Raw genomic sequence first — 23,769 nt, 5'->3', positions numbered from 1 at the left:
TGTTTGAAGTTCTTACTTTACTGAACGTTCTTGCTACTTACAATTGAATTGATAATTAACTTTGCACTTAGTAACAGAGGAAATTATTTGGTAAAAATTTACAAAAATTTACCAAATTAATGAAACTTGTGAAAAATTGACTATAAAGGGCAATAACTCCTTAAGGGGTCAACTGACCATTTTGGCAAGTTGACTTATTTGTAGATCTTACTTTGCTGAACATTATTGCTGCTTACAGTTTATCTCTATCTATAAAATTATTCAAGATAATAACCAAAAACGGCAAATTGTTTTTAAAAATTACCAATTGGGGGGCATTAACCCAACAACTGGTTGTCCAATTCATCTTGACATTTTGAGGGCAGATAGATCTTAACCTGATAAACAATTTAACTTAGTCAGATTTCCTCTAAATGCTTTGATTTCAGAGTTTCCATTTTACCCCTATGTTCTATTTTTAGCCATGGTGGCCATCTTGGTTGGTTGGCTGTGTTACCACACACATTTTTAAACTAGATACCCCAATGATGATTGTGGCTAAGTTTGGTTAAATCTGGCCCTGTAGTTTCAGGAAGATTTTTGTAAAAGATTACAAAAATTAAAAAAAAAAAATTGGTAAAAAATGACTATAAAGGGCAATAACTCCTTAAGGGGTCAACTGACCATTTTGGTCATGTTGACTTATATGAAGATCTTACTTTGCTGAACATTATTGCTGTTTACAGTTTATCTCTATCTATAATAGCATTCAAGATAATAACCAAAAACGACAAAATTGTTTTAAAAATTACCAATTAAGGGCAACAACCCAACAACCGGTTGTCCGATTCATCTGAAAATTTCAGAGCAGATAGATCTGCACTTTATAAACAATTCTACCCCATGTCAGATTTGCTCTAAATGTTTTGGTTTCAGAGTTATAAGCCAAAACCTCCATTTTACCCCTATGTTCTATTTTTAGCCATGGCGGCCATCTTGGTCGGTTGGCCGTGACCCGGCCACATTTTTTAAACTAGATACCCCAATGATGATTTTGGCCAAGTTTGGTTAAATTTGGCCCAGTAGTTTCAGAGGAGAAGATTTTTGTAAAAGTTAACAACGGACTACGGACACCATTTGATGAGAAAATCTCACTTGGCCCTGTGGGCCAGGTGAGCTAAAAATAATACAAGACTCAAAAGGCCAGAGGCTCCTGAATTGGGACAGGCGCAAAAATATGGCTGGGTTAAACATACCAGGTTATTTATCATTTTTTAAAAATTGTTTATTTGTCTTCCAGATTTTGATTATACAATTAAAAGCAGAAGTCATAACTAAGAAATTAATTTTTACCTTTTTGCATAACAACCAATTTGATAACTCTGCTGACTCTACTAGGGGCTTGAGAGTTTCCTAGAGAAGAGGTCGTCAAACTGGTCAATGACACCTGGCAGTAATAGTCTGAAGTATCAATCAATGTCACCTCCGAGAAATACAATCTACCATTGGCAGACATGAAGATATATGGTGTTGTTTCAGTAATTATCTCCCTTGGTGGACTTCCTCTTAGCCACATGTAAGTTGCAGCTGTAAGTAATAAACAGATGCTGTCTAATTAATACAAATATCCATCATGTTTTATTCTCCATTTCCATGAAACTATATAAAAGATAGATAGTATCTTTAATTGAGCTTAATGATCAATTTTTATAATTATAAATTACAAACAAAGTGAACCAACGCCTGGTAAATCTGTAGCATTGTAGTGTCTCTGTTATGATAATTATTTATGATTTATATGTTTTTTGATGCATTTCATAAAACAAATTATAAATGGCCTTTATGGTCCCAAATATAGTCTATATTCTAAGTTATCATAATTGGTTTTAACCTACAATTTCACAAGTTATTATTTTTCAAGACTTTTGTGAGTCGAAAAGATAATGTGAAAATAATTTGTCACAAATAAGTTAAATCTTTTCTGATTGAACTACATTCAGTTAATTTGACAATCATGTAATCATAGCACTACAAAGTGGACTAGAAAGAGGTAAATGCGAAACAATGCATAGGCAAAAATACACAATGATATTAAACAATCTTTTTATTGAAGCATGTGCTTTCAGTTTCCAGTTCTAAAAATCAGTGTAAATTGATCTGTTTCAAAGTTTTGGCAATATCCTGAGTCATGAAAAGAATGCTTATACATAATATTTTGAGCAAAAAGACATAATTCCTTTTTGTATTGTTTTAAAAGCTATGATTCATTGTGATACTGAAAAACATATTTTACTCTAATCTAACATAGACTTATAATAATTTGAACATTCAATGTAATTTGAGTAATTGTATTTCACTTATAAATACTAACTAGAACACAACCGCGAAATTGCGGGCATATACAGCTTGTAAACTGCTAGGGTTTTTTTTTGTAAAGATATTATGTATCTAAGACTGACTAAGGCCAATTTGAGGGTGGTCGGAGGGGTCCTGATTCCGAAATCCCGGGCTTAAAAACATGAAATCCAAGATGCAGAATTTAAAGAAATTTATATCCCGAAATCGAAAAATATATTCCCAAATCCCGCAAGGAACAATCCCCAAATCCTGGGCTTAAAAACACATGACCCTGACGTCCCGAAAAAGGTCCTGCCTCCCTCTAATCTCTAACCTACTTTCATTTTTGCCAAATCACTACTTTCACTTTCAACAATAAATTTTTATGATTCATTTATGGTCATTATGTTTTCTAGTCTGTGCGTCCGTTCGTTCGTCCGTCCATCTATCCCGCTTCAAGTTAAAGTTTTTGGTCGAGGAGGTTTTTGATGAAGTTGAAGTCCAATCAACTTGAAACTTAGTAAATATAGTGCCGATGTGGCATCCGTGTACTATGGACACATTCTTGTTTCCACATGTTTTACTTATTTTAATATATATTCAACTGGTATGACCCCTTAAATAGTAATATATTTCAAAGAAAACTGCAGACAGAATACAGAGAGTCTCTATCTATTGAAGTATTATAATTGTAATTTACATGTAGATAAACGCGAAAAATAATTGTCCTCTCTAACGAGGTATAATAGTTGTGGTTCTGGCGATCTAAACACCATGATATGGAGAACGCTCTGATTGGCTTATTTATTTTTTCATTTTTGTTATCTATCATACGATTGGTTGTACTTGTGCGTGTTTCAAACCGGAAGTTTATCTATGACTATAAGTCAGCCTGATGACGGAATCAATATTCGGCCCCTTTTTTTCGTTTTTCTCCAAAAATAACACAATCTGAATAATCATAAGAATGGATAACAAATGCGACTATGCATTTTACATATAGAACACAGAGACATGATGATAAAATTATGGTGGAAGGAAGAGAAGCGACACACAAAATGAGGTCTTCTCGTTTAATAGTATAAATAATTTTACCTGGATCAGCTTTGATAGCACTACAGTGTAATGCAACTCCATTATATGCATTTGTATATACTGGTGCATCTTGTACATTGGAAAATTCTCCAAGAGCTATGAAGTATAAAAAGGTACATTTAGGTTTTGTACAAATACAAATGGTTAGTAAGAGAATTATTCTCCCCAGGAGAAGGCAATATATCTCTTTAGTATGGGTTAATAGCTAGATTATTGAATAAAGATTAATTTTTCCAATTCAGGTTGTCCTTCAAAATTCATTTTGTGCCAAAAAAGAAATCAAAACAAACTTGCAGCAAAATGTAAGAAAATTATTTCCATGATATGCAGTAATATTATTCATTACATACAAAAAATCATTGTCCATATACAAGTTCTTATATCTTTATATTCTTCATCTGGATATTAACCCAACCCAGTGTGTCAAATCTAAAGTCTGTTTAGTGGAATTTTACTGGCCTACTGATACATTCTATAAGATGTTGCCAATGAATGTTTAGATATCTGTTAAAAAATTTAAATTCAATTAAACATCCAGAAACATAAAAGGGGCATTAGCTGCCAAATTCATGTTCACAGATTTGACTCAAATTCTAATATATTGTTTATTACAATGTAAAACATTTTTCCAAACTATCAAAAGTATAAAATAAACAATTTACAGGATATGGTCTCAATATGATGTAGCTTCATTTTGTAAGAATTTTAGCTAAGGCACCATCTAATTAACTATTGAGTTGACCTTCTATGACCATATAAGCGATGTAAACATAAACACAGTTAAAAATAGATTAAGCAGCTGGTGCAATTAAATTTTTATAGGTCTGTTAAATTTTGTTTTATAAATTATAAATTTATGTTTATCGTCGTTTTTACCTTTAAAAAAAAGAAAGATTTTTTGTGGATCAAATTAGTCAATCAAATTATTTACCTTTGTTTCACTTTCAATGTTGACATTCTTTTCCATTAAATAACCATACACGGGCAATGCATGCGTATTCTATCTCTTTTACGGGGTTAAATTGGAGTTCACATGAATACGGATTTAATGAGGTCGAGTTATTCACTTGCAAGTGAATAATTCATTATCAATATATATTAGCTTAATTTGACAAAATTGAACAATTTTAGCTGATAAAAGCAAATTAGTATTTCACTATTTTACTCTCATTAATGATTGAACAAAAAAATCATACTTTAGATTTTTTATATAAAAATCATACTTTAGATTTTTTATATATCTTGTAGCTAGTGCCCCTTTAAAAAAAAATATTTGTAAAATATAGGTTATGTTATCTATCTAGTGTGTACACAATGTACATCTATATATCTGAAAAAAAAAATGATCATTTCATTAAATTTCTGGTAACATTAATGAACATTCTAAAGCTTACTTCCAAAAGCCAATTGGACTGGGTTACTAATGACTGTTCCTATGTTATTAGAAACTTGACACTGGTAAGTATATGCATCCTTTTCCTCAACAGGATCCTGTATTGATAGCTTTCCATTGGTCATTGTGTATCTATTGTCTGTTTTAACTGTCACCTTCAATCAAAGAAATCACAATTTTTACTAACCTTGCACATATATACTGTAAAATCAGAAATTGTCACTTGGGTTTTAATTTGGTTTATTTTGTGTTGAAAAGGGACATAACTTGAAAACATTGAATTAGGGACATCATCCAAATCTAATTACAAAAAGGATGAAAACTGTAGATTTCATGAAAGTGATGCCTCAGAAATTCAATCTCGATTGTGGTGGGTAATAATATGCATTGTGTATAAGTTTGATAAAATTTAGTTGAGACAAACTTGCATAGGCGGATCCAGGGGGGGGGTCCCCCTTAGATCAGTCAGCGGGCCCCCCTTAGGAAAAGTTCTGGATCTGCCACTGACTTGAATAAGTGTGCAGAAATGGCAAATCTAACTATTTTTTCCATTAAAGTCTCATAATTCATGAAAAAAAGATGCTGTTGAAATCTCAAAGATGGTTTGAAATGCACACTTCTGAAATTAGTTTCCTTATTGAATATGAAAATTAACCAAGAATCTGACATTTCCATAGCATTTTGTCAGAAATTGTATTTAAATGGCCATCAGTAACTAATTGCAATACTTTTCTTCTTACTAAAATGTTGTGCTCTCAGGTTATAATACAATCATTTTTATCCTGCAATCACCCTTTCTCCTTTACTTATACAGCTGTACAGATAACAGGGAGAGATAAACATATACATGACGTATTTAGTCTCCTGATATCCTGCTTCTGTTGCGAGCGAACAGTTATGTCAAATTACTATTAGTGTCACAATTAATTTGGGGTTCTCATTGCAGTCCATGTTTAGGTCATGTCAATTTCTTTCATAAACAAATTCAACAATGTGGATTGGGGAAAATGTACATATTTAATAACAGGATAAAGACAATCAATAACTGTTATTGAGGCTCGCGGGTATAAGATTTTCAGAAAAAAAAATTAACATTAATTTTTCATTACAAATTTTATGTATTACCTTAAGTAGTTGTTACTTTATCATATGGTACAAAAATCATTCCAAAAAATCAATTCGTGTCGGCCGCAGGTGACTTTTAAAATGTAGATATCATTGAAAAAGCTCCAAATTATCTCCCTTTGGTGCAAAAATGCCATTTTTTTTGCATTAAAATTGAAATATCTTTTTTAACTCATCGGTGACCTATATTTTTTATTGTTGTTTTCGAATAAGCTGTACATAAACTAAATAATTATAAAATTTAAGCCATTTCTGTAATTTAGTTCTTTTTTTATTTCGATATTACCGCTATTTCTCCTATTAGTTCAACAGAAAAAAGGACATTAACATGATAAATGTATGCTTCTTTCAAAGGCAGATTGTGAGCGTAAATGAATGGTGACCACATTTTTTTATTTCATTTTTCTATATTTCATTTTTCTATTAAGTATAAGATAAAATTCATTTATAGAAAAATATAGAGAAATCCTATATTAAATAGAAAAAATATTTAGACCCGCGAGCCCCCTTAAGTGTCTTTAAATATCAGCTGTATTTGTACTAGGGTTGAAATAGTAGAAATAGCTCGCTGAAGGTTGTATTGATCCGGACTGTTTCTTAGCCCGATACAAATACAGCTGATATTTAATAAAGACACTTACCAGTTTTTATTTTCTATACCTTACCTCTTCTGTAAAGTTTAATCCTCTGTACCATTTATATTGACAAGCAGGATTACACATGGCACGGCACTCCATATGAGCAATTGGAGTACGAGATACTACCATTACATTTTTAGGCTGTGCTTGAAAAATTGGTCCTCTTTTTACATTGGTAAGATTTTGATATGCTACACCATATTCTACAAAAAAAGGTATATTATTACATGTGATATAACATAACAATATTATAGAAATACCTAAGGTTCAACAGTTAATTTAGGTCAAAATTACTTATGGGCCTTTAAGTGTGGAATGAAACTAAAATTAATGTTAAAAATTGACCAATTTAACCATTTGAGCAACAGAGCATATATTCAAGATTAAGAAAACTTGATTTATGTAACTTCACCTTTGTCTCTTGAATTCACAGGATAATTTCAATGCCTTTGAGTTACAGAATTATTATTTACAAGAAATTTTTTCTAAAATTTTAGCCTTTTTCTCTTTTTATTTGTCACTATCCCAAAGACCTAAAAATAATTTTATGGGGCTTTATTTCAAATTGAAACAAAATCCATACCAGATGATCAGGGATTTAACAAATGCTACAAGACAATGTGTGGAAAAGTCATGTTGATGATTGACTGGTATTTATACTGATCAACTAACAAAAAGACTCAAACTTATAGTCACCGTCCTGTAAAATTGCCACCATGTTTTTTGTCAAAAAAATTTAAATATCAGCCGTGTTTACTCAAGATGATGTTTTTCATTTAGCAGAAGTAAATTCCTGTCCAAATATCCACTACTGTCCTACCTTTTATTGTGTTTGCACTGTATAATCCTGACCTTCACATTTTTCAAGATTATTTACATTGTATAACCGCCATCTTGGTTTCTATGAGGGTCCCTTATTCCATAACATTCGTTACTCTTCGGTAATATCATTGTCATTGATGATACAATTTCCCGCGCTTTTAACGTAAAAATGACGAAAAGCTCAGAGAGACACAAGAAAATGGAGAGCACGTGGAACTCCAAGGAAACACTTCCGGTAATAACAATGTTGGATTCCACCATACAAAATAATCTTGGATTACATGAAGGTCAGGATTATACAGTGCAAACACAATAAAAGGTAGGACAGTAGTTGATTTTTGGAATGATATTTGATTCCGCTAATTGAAAAACATGATCTTTAGTAAACACGGTCGATATTTAAGAAAATTTTGACAAAAAACATGGTGCCAATTTTATGGATCAAAATCAAAGTTACAAAAACTTGCTACAATTTTTCTTTTCTAATCTGTCTTACATACTTATTATTATGAGTTTACTTTTCTACATTGGCTAGAGGTATAGGGGAGGGTTGAGATCTCATAAACATGTTTTACCCTGCCGCATTTTTGCGCCTGTCATCTGGCCTTCGTTAGTCTTCTATTACCGTCTATGGTCGGGTTGTTGTCTCTTTGACACATTCCCAATTTCCATTCTCACCTCTTTTAATATTTTTAACATTTTTTTCAAACTCACCAAAAGTTCGCCTTTCCATAGTCAGTCTATAAGCAAAGGTTCTTGGTATTTCACAAATGTATGGTAATACTTTGTTCTTTCCAGCTAAACTCCAACCATATTCACTCGCTGAAACAAATGAAAATAATTTATTCATTCAATTCTTTATACATTTTTTCAAAATCAAATAACAACAAAAACTGTTTCAAAACTTGTATAAAATATCAATGTCAAATAGAAAATTGGAAGTCCGAGAAAAGTCATACTATATGACTAAAATATTTTCATGCACTGTTACCAAAATAACAAGCTTTTTTAAAATAACTTATAAATTGATGTTTTTTAAGATAACATGATACCGAATGACCTTACGCCACGAGTTATCGTTCCTAATGTTATCGAATAACGTTCACACATATGTACAAGCCAATGCAGCGGGTTCTGCAATCACAAAGTGATTAAATAATAACAATCTCTTTTTTTGTGGTAACTATGTGACATTTTAAATGGAAACTTTCCCTAGATGCAGAGTGCCGAGAGTTTTGATGCAATACGTAGCGGTTATTTGACATAGATTGTTTTATTGTTTTCCGGCAATCATTCTGCTCATTGTTAATCTTTAACCCTTTCCTCCATAATGATGCCTTTGACGCCACCCCCTTTACTCCATAATGACGCCTTTTGACGTCTGTGTAGTGCCGCAGTTAAAACATTCTCCTACGAAAAATCTGTATCAGACTTAATAAAAATTTGTATCTAATTTAAAAAGAATATTCATGAGAATATACGACTGGAATTTTATTGATGAAATATTTGTTTTCCCAATGCATCAAGACTTTAAACTTGATGATTTTTTTTATATTGAAAAAATCCTATGCGAATCAAGTATGTTAAAAAAAAAATCCATGGAGGAAAGGGTATTACTGTTTTTTTTTCATATTTAAGCATCTGCACGATTTATGTATATATGTTCTTATGCATAACAGACTGAGTTTTATCACTTTATTTTTATTCTTGGTTTATTTTTGCAATAAGTACTTATTCATGATTCACGCCGTATCCCCATGAAATTTTGTTTTGAAAGTAGAAATCTAATTTATAGAAGCTTAGAATGATGTGTGAAAAAAAAACCGGGGAATTGTACAACTATTAATTCATTTTAAAATGGTTATCAACAACACCACTCGGACAAAATTGAAATTTATTAGGATGAGAATAGGGATATAATTTGGGGAAAAGCACAATACAAGCAGACGTTGAAAATCATATAGGAAATTGCTTGTTTGTATGGATGGAAAAAAGTGGTTATTTTGCTGAATAACTTTTCCTGTTTTCCAAGTGTAAACAGTCTCTGAAATTCATTGGTCTGTACAGAGTAAATCCGGTATAGTTTCGGAAACATTTTAAAAATAAAGTGCTAGCTTTGTAATTGTATAAACCTGGTCTACACAAGACGGACAGCACAATCGAAATGAGGCCTGAGAAAGTTAATGAAGGCTGCAATATACATGGGGACTCGATTCGGCAGAAATAAAATAAGAAAATTCAGGTCCCGTTACAGTCCGAGTAAATCCAGACCCTAGTATCCACTTGCTTCTATAAATGCAAGTTGATAGTTGGGGCTGGCTGTAGTCAGACTGGTTTCATGGTCCCTGATTCCCTTATAATTTTTCTCTCGAAACATACAAACGACTGATTTTTTATTATTCAAACGGCAGAAAGAGACTGAGAAAAAGCTAGATCTTGAAATCATTTAAATTTTATATTCGTGTTAATTTACGCTAGCATGGGTATTCGGTGTTAGTGTGTTTTTCGTGTTTTAAGATGAAAAAAAGGCATTTCCCCTATTAGATATCTAAGTAAATTTGTCAGCAAAATTACAAAAAAAAAAAAAATGGTGACTCCCATTTTTTATTACATATTCCGATGTATCTTGATTCAAAGAACATGTATGTCGAAAAGTTTGGAAATCAGGAGATATGTAATTCGGTATCGTGTTACCTTAAATAACATCTGACTAAATAAGCAGAAAAAGGTAGGTGTCCTTGTTTTCGAGATACATTTAACATTTAAGTACCCTTTTTTCTTTTAAAAAAAATAAAAAAATAAGGATTTTACATGGTTTTGAAAAATAGTTTTTAGCTATATTTATTAAAATTATGAAAAGAAAAGTACATATTAGATGACAAAATTTTAAATGTTACTATATGATAATATCAGAGGTTTAAATGTAACAATATATCATATTAGAAGATTTCAAATTTATGACAAAAAGTCAAAAACATAAGCAGCAAACCTCCTTACTTCCAATTCACTCTATAAGACAATATGAATTAGCAGAGCAGTAAAAGCAGATTTAGAGAGCCCTGTGTTATTACTGATAATAAAAAAAAAAAAATCTTTAAATTACTACAGTTGGGAATAAGAAGTTGAGTGTTTACTTGATATTTACATGTTCCCTCACATATCTTTTTATGATAAGTCGAAGTTCATCAATAAATTATCCAGAAAAATGAACAATCTTAATTCAAAAACAAATAAGATTAAAAAAAAAGTTCATGGATGAAGACTCCTGAAATCCACCCTTTGTTTCTTAATATGAACTCTTTATGCTGACATGGAAGCATGAAAATCCTGAAAGTTATCCCATGAAAGTTACTTCTAAATTAAAATCAATGAAGCATTACGTAAGTCTTGACTCCCATGAAGTTAGAACTCCCTAAACAGAGGACAAGTAAACTTACTTAAGTAACTGTAAACAATAACAACACCAGGAGTCTTTTGAGCATTAGGTAACCAGTACTGTTGATTGTAGGGTATAGGTGTTGTCTCTCCGTCCCAGTACCAGCTGTTTGTACCAGTAAAGTCTCGTATTCCTCTTGTATACCAACTATTTCTAAAATATATATTAAATGAAGATCATGAGTAAGAGTAGTGTTTTAAACAAAATTTATGCAATTGTATGACAAAACAAGATGGTTAACAATATTAAAGGTAACTGTCTTAAACTAACTTTAGTTTGATGTCAGGAGCCTGTAATTCAGTAGTTGTTGTTGGTTGCTGGCTGACATATTTGTTTTTGATGTCAGGAGCCTGTAATTCAGTAGTTGTTGTTGGTTGCTGGCTGACATATTTGTTTTTGATGTCAGGAGCCTGTAATTCAGTAGTTGTTGTTGGTTGCTGGCTGACATATTTGTTTTTGATGTCAGGAGCCTGTAATTCAGTAGTTGTTGTTGGTTGCTGGCTGACATATTTGTTTTTGATGTCAGGAGCCTGTAATTCAGTAGTTGTTGTTGGTTGCTGGCTGACATATTTGTTTTTGATGTCAGGAGCCTGTAATTCAGTAGTTGTTGTTGGTTGCTGGCTGACATATTTGTTTTTCCCCAATAAATCAGGCTATTGGTCTTGATTATCTCTTGAATTGTTTTATATTTTGTTATTTCTGGACCTTTTATAGCTTAATTATTATATGGTACAGATTTTGCTCATTGTTTAAAGTTACACATGAAAAAACTCCATGAAGTTTAATTGCTAGTGTTTGAGTAGTTTCAGGCAAAAAATGTCAGACAAATGTGTAGATTTCAATAGTAAAAGAAATGGCATAGGACTTGTGTCTATTTTTTTTTTGGAACCCCAATCAAATTTTGAAATCAAATAAAAGAAAATGGCCCAATTTACTTCTAATGAAAAATCATTTTCATTGTACAAATGAATATTTATCTTCAAACCAAATTGTTTGATTCCAGACAGAAATATTTAGAGAATAATTATCATATACCATATAAAGATATAAGGAGATGTGGTATGACTGCCAATGAGACAACTCTCCATCCAAGTCACAAATTGTAAAACTTTAAAGTTCAAAATGTCAAAGTACAGCCTTTAAATGGAGCCTTGGCTAACAACTAACAGCAAACTATAAAGGGCCCAAAAAATGACTAATGTACAACCATGCAAACAGGAATACCTTACTCAGATTCGGAAATCTAGCAACCAAAGTACTGGGTTTGATGTTTCATGCAGTAATTATGTTCTCTGATTTTATGACTAAAAGACCTGAACAACACTTACACAGTACAACTCTAAAATATCAAACTAAAAAAATATCATTATAAATAATATCTGACAAAACTAAATTAGTGAAAAACATGTCGCAGAAGTTGTCAAATCTGATTGATAGATGTATCTACATGATTAATGAGTTCAAACAATGCTGTGGTGCAAGTTTTATAAAATATAACTTTTTTAGACATCTGCCAAGACTAGATACACCAATTTTTTACAAATTTTTGAATAGCATACCTATAAAAGTCATGATTGATCAGATGATTCTCAACAAAATTGTGTTCTGTTATATCTGTAATACTTATCAGTGAGGCAAACATATCCTGCAAAATAAACATATATTTAAAATAGATTTTATACAGTTATTTTATGTAATATAAGTACAATATCAATGATATGTGAGGACGGTAAATAAATATGAAGGCTTAAGAACCCTTTTTCCATATCTGAAATCAAATCAATGATGATGAAATTTTTTAAAGACTTGACTGCCTAAACAGCCCTCACACAGTCGGCTCCAGAAGTTTTCAAGCTTTTCTACAGGTAGAAATCAGTGGCGGATCCAGAAATTTTCATAAGTGGGGGCCCACTGACTGACCTAAGAAGGGGCCCGCTCCTGTCACGCTTCAGTGATTCCCTATATAAGCAACCAATTTTTTTCCCAAAAAGGGGGGGCCCGGGCCCCTTGGCCCCCCCTAAATCCGCCTCTGGAAATGCCAATGAGGTTTAAGAAAAGTCCTCAAGTCCCATCTGATGTTAATTTTTGTCAGTTTAAGGACAATTATTGATGAAAACTCATGGTGTAAACTATATGGTTTAAACTACTATGCAGTATGGGCTTTGCTCATTGTTGAAGGCCATACAGTGACCTACAATGTATAGTTGTTAATTTTTGTGTCATTTGGTCTTTTGTGGAGATGGTCTCATTGGTAATCATACACATCTTCTTTTTTTATTTATAACAAATTTCAATTCAATATCTTTAAGCATGATGAAAAGAAGTGTGGAAAACTATTTAAGTGAATTTCTGTCCAAGGACCATAACTCTGCAAAAAATCATCAGATTAAAACAAAAATCAAATTGATCTGTAACTTGTCATGATAAAACTATATACCAATTATCAAATCCATATCTTCAAGCATGACAACTAAAAGTGTGGAAAACTGATTATTTGAGTGAATTTCATAGTTCAAAGACCATAATTAACTCATATATCATCTTGTTTCTAAAAATTATAGCATCACATCCATAACATAATCTTTACGAAAACAACTTCAGATAGCACCACATTTAAGATTATAGCATAACCATGATGCTAAAAGGCCCTGGGGAGAACACTGCAGTATCTCCAAGCACGGAAAATTTAAAGTGAGGAAAACTGATCTGACAGTTCCCTTCAACTTCATCAGCATCATTACATCAGTTCCAGGTGTTTGCCTATATCTAAGTCTATCAGTAGTATTAACCATTTTTTTTAAGCCTTTCAGTAGTATTAACCATTTTCTTAAGTCTATCAGTAGTATTAACCATTTTCTTAAGTCTATCAGTAGTATTAACTATTTTCTTAAGTCTATCAGTAGTATTAACCATTTTCTCAAGTCTATCAGTAGTATTAACCATTTTCTCAAGTCTATCAGTAGTATTAACCATTTTCTCAAGTCTATCAGTAGTATTAACCATTTTCTCAAGTCTATCAGTAGTATTAACCATTTTCAGTATTTATCAAAAGAAATCAATGGGGAAAGCTGAAACCTAAGTCAAGATCAGCTGCAGTGGCCTGCTTCTTACCTAACATATTTTCATAATTTTAAACTATCTTTAAGTTATAAAGATCAATAAAACCGACTTAAGGGCAAACGATATAGTTATAAGGGAGGTAATGACGTTGCTAACGTAAAATGTTATTTTCGCGACGTCAAACTATGACATATCGGGAAAAGATGCATTTTTCGACTGATTTTTATCGTTCAAACTGATTTAACTTCAAAACGAGTGCATGGACCCTTATTTTTTAAAACGACATTTTGTTTTATTTTGCAGGGAGATAATGTGGACTAAATTTTATAAAACTGCAAATAGTGCAATTTTTTTAATTTTGATAAATAAACAGCAAAAAATTATATTTTTTTCCCTCAATTCATGACCATTTGATAAATATGACTTATTTTCAAATAAAAAATGCATAAATTTTTATGATACTTATAAAATACAGAAATTACAAATTATTTAACAAAGAACAATTTGTGTTTATCTTTTAAAACAAAAAAGTTATGGGTTTCTTTCGAAAGGGAAATTTCGGCCAGAAATCCGAATTTTTAGCAAATATACAAAATTTCAACTTCATTTAACTCAAAAAGAAGCATATGAAGGCATATTTTTTATTACATAGTTGATTTAATCAGGCAAAAAATAGCCTATATAGAAATTTTCATCAAACTGTAAATACGGGATCAAAACTGTATCGTATGCCCTTAAACGATTAATTAGAGGTGGTCCTCAAAGCAGCTTATTTCTTTTTCTCTACTGCCTTTTATATATAGTCTCTTACACTGCTTTGTCAGGGAAAACACAAAGTTAGATAATTCTCCTTACGAAAAATGAAGTTAAGCTTTTTACATCAACTTCTTTTGATAATGATTGATGTAAGTGCTTCTATTAATACATGTACAGTGTAGCATCATTATAAATTTTGAATTATGAGAAGCATCAATGCTTATGATTTGATATTAAATGTTTTTTTGGAAAAGAGGAAATTAAGTGTTTTAGAAGTAACGAGCTCAGTCATTTTGTTTTGCCTTCCAGGGAAGACAGTAAGTAACTTTAAACTGATATTTGATGTAAACATTATAAGTTAGAAATGAAACAAATCAAAAAGTTATCTATTTAGACTTACAGCACATGACTTCCTTGCCTTTTCATAGGTCAGTTTAGGTGAGAAGACAAACTTGTAACATGTGTTATCAGTGGACACCCAATCACTTGGACAATCTAAAAAATAAGAATGTATTGTAAAATGGTTGAGTACATTGTATATGTATATATATTACATATGGTGTAGCATTTTACTGTTTTCATTAGATATGACGATCACATGTTTCAAAGGTAATCTTAAGTATCTGACGCCTTGTTTCTATTATTACATATATTGACATTATGTTTCTATTCATATTATGTATATTGGTGGTCATTATAAAATCTTGTTAAATTTAGATTTATGACATCATGACTTCACACATAACAACCATGGAAGAAGCTCCACATCAGAAAAGAAAATTTACAAGTTTATCAGGAGATTTCAAGAATTTAATGTTAAATTCAGACAATAAGAATAAAAGAATTTAATTGCCATTACTCCCTTAAAATAACAAAAGTATCTTTAACAATTTCTGGATGTTTATCTAGTTGCATAAGTGCATCAAACAATAAATTGTTCTACATGTACATGTACATGTAAATAAATACAGGATTTTACATATATATTTAGGAAGTATACAAATATAAATGATTATCACAATTTTTAAACAAGTATTCAATTGAATTAGATAAAAACAAGAATGTGTCCAAAGTACACGGATGCCCACTCGCACTATCCTTTTCCATGTTCCATGGACTGTGAAATTGGGTAATAATCTAATTTGGCATTAAAATTAGAAAGATTATTCTATAGGGAACATATGTACTAAGTTTCAAGTTGATTGGACTTCAATTTCATCAAAAACTACCTTGACCAAAAACCTTAACCTGAAACTCCCACTTTCATTTTCTATGCTTAGTGAACTGTGAAATTGGGGTCAAAAGTCTAATTTGGCTTTAAAATTAGAAAGATCATAAGCAACAAGTGTACTAAGTTTCAAGTTGATTGGACTTCAGCTTCATCAAAAACTACCTTGACCAAAAACTTTAACCTGAACGGACGCACAGACGAATGGACGGACGAACGAATGGACGGCCGAACAAACTAACGAACGGAGCCAAAGACCAGAAAACATAATGCCCCTCTACTATTGTAGGTGGGGCATAATTAAAATCAAGTTTTGCAATTTTGTACTTAGGCCACACCAATTTAATTCCTTGTTTGACAGACCCGCCCGCACCTATTTTTTTCAAAACAGATTTTTTTAAATTTTTTTTACATTCTCGCTTCAGGCATCCAGAAATGAAATCATATCCATTTCCCATACTGTTTTTTTTTGTAAATGTTATAAAAAGATATCAACATTTGTTTTTAAAATCACATTCTAACCTGTATATAAGGATTTTAAACCTATAAGCACCCCACCACACTGCAAATATCTGTTAGATTATTTGTTTCAGCATGAAACCAATTTATCCCAAGTGGGAGTGCTTCAATATAAATTATATAACAGCTAAAATACCTGCACAGAACAAAACATTGGTTTGTTTCCCCCTTACTTATATTCCCTATCAAAAAATGTTCCTTGTTAGAATAAAGTACAAAGAACTTCTGAAGGATTTGCCTTCAACTGCAATTATATTGTATGCTGGCGAAACAAAACTATCCATAGCCACTGCAAGTTTATGCACCTGTCCTGATTGATTCAGGAGCCTGTCGTTCAGCAATTATCGTTTGTTGATGTGATCCATTGGTATTTTCCCATTTGGATATATTAGATCGTTGGTTTTCCTGTTCGAATTGTGTACACTTATAATTTTGCGGTCCCTAATAGCTAAGCTTGCTGTTTGGTCTGGATCAAAGCCCTGTGTAAATGTGTTTGTTATTATCAGGATGGGAACAACCCTCCCTCAGACAAGGGGTCATTTTACTGTTGTAGAAAAGAAAAGAGAAATACCAAGTATTTGTATAGTGCTACTATACAAAACCTTTGACAGCTTATAATTTTTTACTTAAAAAGAGGAGAAATACATCATATTTTAAACAACTTTTCTAATTCTAAAAGAGGGGTCCACTTATTTTGAATAATAAACTGTTTTAAAAAGTAAATGTGTGACTGTTAGGCCAATTAAAATTAATTGATAGATTTTCATCCCCGCCCGCCCCTCTGAAATCGTCCAAACAAATACGATTTGCAAATTAAATTATTTTTTGTTAAAATTTTCAAATCACTCGCTCACCCCAATTTTTGGAGTGCAAAAATCTGTAGTACAAGAAATTAAATTGGTGTGGCCTTACAGAAGTTGTGGCTCATAAAAAACCTGTCTATATCTATCAGATGTGTTGTAATATATGCATTATGGGAATTTTACTTACTGTATCTAGGATCTTGGGATAAGACAGTTGTTACCAATAGTATCACCAGGCTGTACATGCTGTATGGGATCATTCTAATTCTCTATAGTAAAAAAACTTATCCATTAAAAAATGTAAAACTTTCTATGTTATTTTCATGTACAATATGTATACTGTTCATTCAGAAACACTGTTGGGAAAATAAATTCTTTGAGTGAATTACAAACGAACAAACATCAAAATTTTGGAGCTGTGATGAATCTTTCATCACAGTCAGATTTCAAAATTATAGCTCTATTATACTATAAAATACAACTAAAAATATCACATTTCCCCAATTTTTTAGCTATAATTATGAAATCTGACTGTGATGAATGATTCGTCACAGCTCCAAAATTGTGTGCTTCTCTGACATGTCCCTGTCTTGAAGATAGTAAAAGTTTTAAGACCTCCCCCGACAAAAAAAAAATGTATTCAATGTAATTTTGCTTCTGTTCTGTAGTGGAATTAGAGCTAAAAGTAAGAGAAGTTGGTCACCAATATTTCACCCCCCCCCCCTTTTTCTTAAGTATCGCAAAATTAGACACCCCCTTTCACACCCAAAAATTTTAAAGACCACCCCTTTCAGTTTACACATTCAGTCCCTTAAACATAAAATATTGAATGACAAAGCAGCAAACACTGCCATGAAAAGCCTAGGGTGGTAAAGGGTTATTTTCGTGCAACATCCTCAGCCTTTTTATTTAACATATTTTTGTGTTTTGACTTTTTATTTCTCATTTTCTAGTGTTTTCCTCAATTTGAGTGCATAGTGTTTTCACTTACTTCTTTTCCGTGATTCGTGTCGGTGCTCTTAAAAATTAATTTCTTAATTGTGCATGTCCTGCATTTGATAAAAAAGTCAGAGTGTTATAATACCTTACGAAACTTGTGTTATCTAATAGAAATTGATGTGTATCAAATTACTTTGAATACTGACAATTTTTTCAAATAAGATGCAAGTAGCAGTCGCTAAAAGGTGGCCACAAAGTCTTCATTGTCCATTATGGCATTAATAATGGCTGCATGATCTCCAAGAATTGCTTAGTAATAACTTCTGGTACTGTTTTCCTTAATAATTACGATTTTTTTTCTCCTGCTTCCTTTTTCCTGCTTTTTTTCCTTTGTGAAACGTTTTTGCAATTTTTATTTCACATGTTTCTATGTTCAGTACCCCCCCCTTTTACCACCCTCAACCTAGTATTTCCAAATTTTGGTTCATGCTGATTATTTCATGGGGATTTCTAATTTTAACTTCAGCAGTTTTACTTTTAGTGGTCAACAGAATTTTGGAATTCAGCTTGACCCATACCTATACTATTAAACGAGAAGACCTCATTTTGTGTGTCGCTTCTCTTCCTTACACAATTAATTAATCATCATGCCTCTGTGTCCTATAGGTATCATATATTGTCGCATTTGTCATTCATTCTTATGATTATTCAGTTTTGGTTATTTTTGGAAAAACACGAAAAAAACTGCATCCAGATATTTTTCCGTCATTGGACGAAATTTTAAGTCAGACTAGACATCTGGTTTGCGTTTTTTCTGTTTAGTACATACCAAAGACAATGAATCTATACTATTAAACGAGAAGCCCTCATTTTGTGTGTCGCTTCTCTTCCTTACACAGAAATTAATCATCATGCCTCTGTGTCCTATAGGTATCATATATTGTCACATTTGTCAGCCATTCTTATGATTATTCAGTTTGGGTTATTTTGGGGGAAAAAAACGAAAAAAACTGCGTCCAGGTATTTTTCCGTCTTTGGACGAAATTTTAAGTCAGACTAGACATCCGGTTTGCGTTTTTTCTGTATAGTACATACCAAAGACTATGAATAACGTGTATTTGCTATCTGCTATCATTTTCAAGTTTACTATCCACGGTGGTCACTGAGTTTATTAAATAGAGGGGGTCTATATAATATGTCAATGACCACCGTGGATCGATTAGTAAATTGAGAGTTGATAGTAAAAAGAAAATACATTTTATTTATAGTAATGTAAACGCTAACATTATTGAAATCAATAATAATAAAAAAATATAGGAATTTTGAAGGAAAAAAATTAGGAGTCGGGCTAGAAAAACAATTGTATTGTCCCAAAGTACCTAGAACTTTTGATACCTTTTCTGAAATTCAAATCTTTTACAAAAATTCATCAGGTCACTAAGTATATTAAAAAGAGAGGGTCTATATAATATATCAATGACTACCGTTGATTGATTAGTTAACTGAGAATTGATAGTAAATAACAAACACACTTTATTTATAGTGATGAATGTTCATAACCTTCTAGACGTATGTTCATATTGAAATAAATAGAAAACAAAAAAATGGAAATTTTGGGAAAAAAAGAGAAGGGGTTGAAAAACAATTGTCCTGTCCCCAAGTAGGTATAACTTTTATTACCTTTCAGTCATTATTTTTTTTACAAAAATTCATCCTACAACACTTACATACTTTCAACCACACTCTGGATGCCTGCGATTTCGCGGGTGTGTTCTAGCATTTATCATCCTTGCTTAAAGTATTTCAGTTTGGGTTATTTTGGGAGCAAAACGAAAATATAGGCGTCCATATATTGTTTCCGTCATCGGACTGACTTTTTGAGAAATATAGATGACTTCCTTTGCCCATTATGTCTGTTTTGAAATTAAACATACTTAATTGGGACAGAACAATTATTACATACAAAATCATACATATACTATAGATAAAGGGTATTTGCTATTTATATATATTATCAATTCCAATAGTTTTCTATCCATGGCGGTCACTGAAATATTTCTGTATACTGAATACATATATACAAATGTACTATGAATAAATTGTATAAATTTGCTATAATTTACTATAAATTCCAATAGTTTACTGGGGTGACTTTTAATATATCAGTGACCGTTTTATATAGTAATTATAGTATAAATATTTGTATGTTCATCGTAAACAGAAAAACAGAAAGAATAAAAATCGGTATTTAGAAAAAAGGGGAGGGTAAAAAAAATGTGCCCAGTCTCCAAGTACCTTTGACTTTTGATACATTGATACCTCTCCTGGAATTCTCCAGTTATAAATAATTTTTTTACAGTTTACATTCTCTCTATTTCCCCCCGATTTCGCGGGTGTGTTCTAGTATGTTTTAAAACAATAGAATGAAAAGTATAATTTGCTTCAGCTTGCATTTATTCTATAACCAGTTTTCTGGATAAATCCCATGATTATGCAATAATTCATCATTGCTTGTGAGTCAACCTGCTGACATTTTTACGGAAGCGCGATTTTTTCCAATCTTTACCTGTTTCAACTCACCTGTGCACGATTTACCTGTATAGGTATTCGTGTATTAGATTTGCTTGTTGCCGATTTCTGGACTAAGAAATAAAACAACTGACAAAATTAAACTAAATCTTCCGAAAATATGAAAAAAACTTCGTCAATTGTGGCTCATAACATCGTATACAATTTCAAAACAGTTCCATGTGCCTGGGGCTTTAAACCAATCAGACGCTTGAGTGATCAAGATTATTTGAATGTTTTAGTTTGATGAACTTTTAAAAGCGGGAAATACAAATTTATTTTTAGGTGTCAGACCACCAATTAAAAATCCCTGTCTGTTCAACCAAATTTTGCAATTTTCACAGCTTTCTAAATATTTTACCTTAAGTTTAACTTCATAGAAACCAGGTATATCCTGAATTGTACATGAATCAGCTTTCTACATGCCAATTTTCACCATACCTTTAAAGCCGTCTAACAAAATAACTGACCTTTGAACAGAGATACTCCAAAAATAATCCCTGGTTTTCTGGAAATCTTAAATTAGTATACTATGTAGCGCATTAATCCTCAATTTTTAATGCAAACTCATAGACAAGTAAATTTTGGCTCAAAATGGTCTAGATATATTTCTCCTTCACCAAAAGTTTCATTTCTGCAAATTTGTTGGTTAGTTTAAGGCAGCAACCATTTGATTTTCTGGGGGGGGGGGGGGGCTATGGATTTTTTGATCCTGAGAAAAAAAAAATGTGTGTTTCACCCTCAGATGCCACTATATGTAATGCTAAAATTGAAAGAAAAAAATTGTTTTTGACTTCTCGCCAAAAAAATAGATTGTTTTTCGCCAAAGGCGGAAAAAAAAGTTTGTCCAGAAAAAAATCCATAGCCCCCCCCCCCCAGAAAATCAAATGGTTGCTGCCTAAGTAAACGAGGACATCAAAAGCACTATTTTGTGTCAGAGTAGGGCTACTTTTACATACGTTCTAAATTGGAGGGAGTTATTGGTGGTCTGACACCTTACTTCAATGTTTTTTTTGGTAGGGGTGAGCAGCTGAGGTATCAAGTACCCACCCTTTTCATATATTTTGTTTATCGAAAATATATACCTTGTCATATAGACAATAGACAATAGACAATATTTATTAGCACGAACACATTTACATTAAATGGTTATCATATGGTTATGGCATACAAAATTGAGACAATAAACTGACAATAGTTAAATTGATTATAATTATATTAGAGTGACAGGGGTATTCACAGCGAAGAAAAAAAAGACTCTATATATCAACAATATATCAATTAACAAAATACAGAACCATAGATATTTGGATATTTTCCATCTTCTGGTACATTAGTATACAGATTTTTTTTGGGGGGGACTGCTGAGGCCCCTCATGGGGGGGTCCTAGTAATCACATAATCACCATTTTTTTGCCAATATAATCACATAATCATTAAATATTTGCTTATCTTTAGTAATCAAATAATCATAAACTAAAAATACAGTCCTAGGTAATCAAATAATCATGAAATATTTGGCTTAATAATCAAATAATCATTAAAAAAACGGCCAAGTAATCACATAATCAAAAACCCCATGAGGGCCCTCACTGCTCATCACCTTTATTATTTTTTTAGAAGCAATGCAATCGTAATAAACACATCTTGCTTTTCCAATAACTTCCTCACATCTGAAACACTTTCTCTATCTGCCCCTTTTGTACCTTTCATTATGAAGACATTTCTTTAATGGACAATTAAATATGTTTGGTCAGATAAATGTAGTAACACCCAAAAGAGTAACACTTTCACTGAGTTTTAACTTTTAAATGGAAAATTTAAAAAAGTTATTGCCATTCCCTCTTAATTAAAGAACACATACAATGGAATTTCTTTAATACATGTCTACTAACCTTTGAATGTTAATTAGGTGCAAATGTCAAAATGATCTGATTTATTGCATCTAGAACTAGATTCAGTGGAAATACCACATTGAAAAAAATAGAGATTAATTGGTTTGACACAATGCTGATGCATTTACAACTGTGGTTTAACCGATTCAAAAATAAATACTGACATTTGATTAGTTTCAGATACTTATGATATAATAACCTATTGATACATTGTATTATTATGGTAAAATTTTAACCAATTTGATGCTTACAGTATCTGGAAATCACTATTTGACGCCTGACAGTAGAGGGCACTACTTCCCTGTATATTGCAGAAGGGAAAGCAGGGACAGTCTATACTCTGGACTGTAGTTGATCATAGTATAATAGTCCCAGCTATGCTATATGATAATGAAGAAAAAACATATTTTCAAAAGTAACTATAATTTTTTTTTTAAATTATTAATGTTGTTTTCATTTGTCTGTTATGATATCTGTCACATTATATGCTGTATATATAATACAAGAGATTCACAACTATATATCTACTTATACCTAGGAAATGAATGGAAGGGTTTGTTCAGAACTAATCTCAATGACACGATTTTGAAAAACTTTTACAAAAAATTGCAGCTACATTTTCTTGGTATACAAATTTGATCATACAAGGAAGCAATCCTAATTCATTAAGAAATTCTTCATGAAAAAAATGAGTCATTTATTCAAATGAGTTTTTGTGATATAATTTGCTGATAGTTACAATATAATATACAGGTATGTGCCACTTCTATGTTTTGTTTAGCCACAATCCTGCCCCCCTTTCCAAGTTCAAGACTGTAATTTCCTCAAATGCAACTTATCACCAGATTTGTTCTTCTCATAATTTCATGGTTGCCACAAGTGGAGCAGAACTTGCTCAACCTTTCAGAGCATCTAAGTTCACCCCTACATTTTTCCTTGATATTTGTACATTGTTCAGTCTTCATTCTGTGCAGTGCTTTGAAGGCAGGTGTTTAATTATGTTTTAATTCTTAACATTTTATGCAAGGATTGGAACTGAATCATTGGCTGGCTTGACTATCTGCATTTGTGTAGTGCTTAGCAGTTAATATTGTGCTGTTAACATTCACTTTTAGGCAGCAGTTATTTTGGTTGACTATTATCTTAAATCTGTTGGCTATTGTAAAAACAATCTAA

At 31.9% G+C, this 23,769-nt stretch overlaps 1 protein-coding gene across 3 annotated transcripts in view; it reads right to left on the bottom strand.

Annotated features, from left to right (window-relative positions):
* LOC143064054 (contactin-like) overlaps positions 1-20,905 on the bottom strand; it is a 42,395-nt gene extending 21,490 nt beyond the window's left edge. Inside the window, exons 1-10 of one of the 3 annotated variants that reach the window (XM_076236564.1) lie at positions 20,697-20,905; positions 17,379-17,460; positions 15,042-15,136; positions 12,385-12,470; positions 10,827-10,978; positions 8,104-8,211; positions 6,595-6,770; positions 4,806-4,959; positions 3,412-3,507; positions 1,333-1,566 (exon numbers count right to left, since the gene is read on the bottom strand). In XM_076236564.1, coding sequence (XP_076092679.1) covers positions 1,333-1,566; positions 3,412-3,507; positions 4,806-4,959; positions 6,595-6,770; positions 8,104-8,211; positions 10,827-10,978; positions 12,385-12,470; positions 15,042-15,136; positions 17,379-17,451 — 1,174 coding nt within the window. In that variant the 5' untranslated portion in view covers positions 17,452-17,460; positions 20,697-20,905. Of the gene's footprint in view, positions 1-1,332; positions 1,567-3,411; positions 3,508-4,805; positions 4,960-6,594; positions 6,771-8,103; positions 8,212-10,826; positions 10,979-12,384; positions 12,471-15,041; positions 15,137-17,378; positions 17,461-20,425; positions 20,459-20,696 lie in introns of those variants that run through there. The other 2 variants (XM_076236563.1, XM_076236562.1) reach the window with 2 other exon arrangements.
* Between the last annotated feature and the right edge of the window lie 2,864 nt (positions 20,906-23,769).

The sequence above is a fragment of the Mytilus galloprovincialis genome, chromosome 2 (genome assembly GCF_965363235.1).
Source record: "Mytilus galloprovincialis chromosome 2, xbMytGall1.hap1.1, whole genome shotgun sequence".
Classification (NCBI taxonomy): Eukaryota; Metazoa; Mollusca; class Bivalvia; order Mytilida; family Mytilidae; genus Mytilus; species Mytilus galloprovincialis.
The sequence above is the reverse complement of the archived record's forward strand: the minus strand, read 5'-3'. Positions and strand labels throughout refer to the sequence as shown.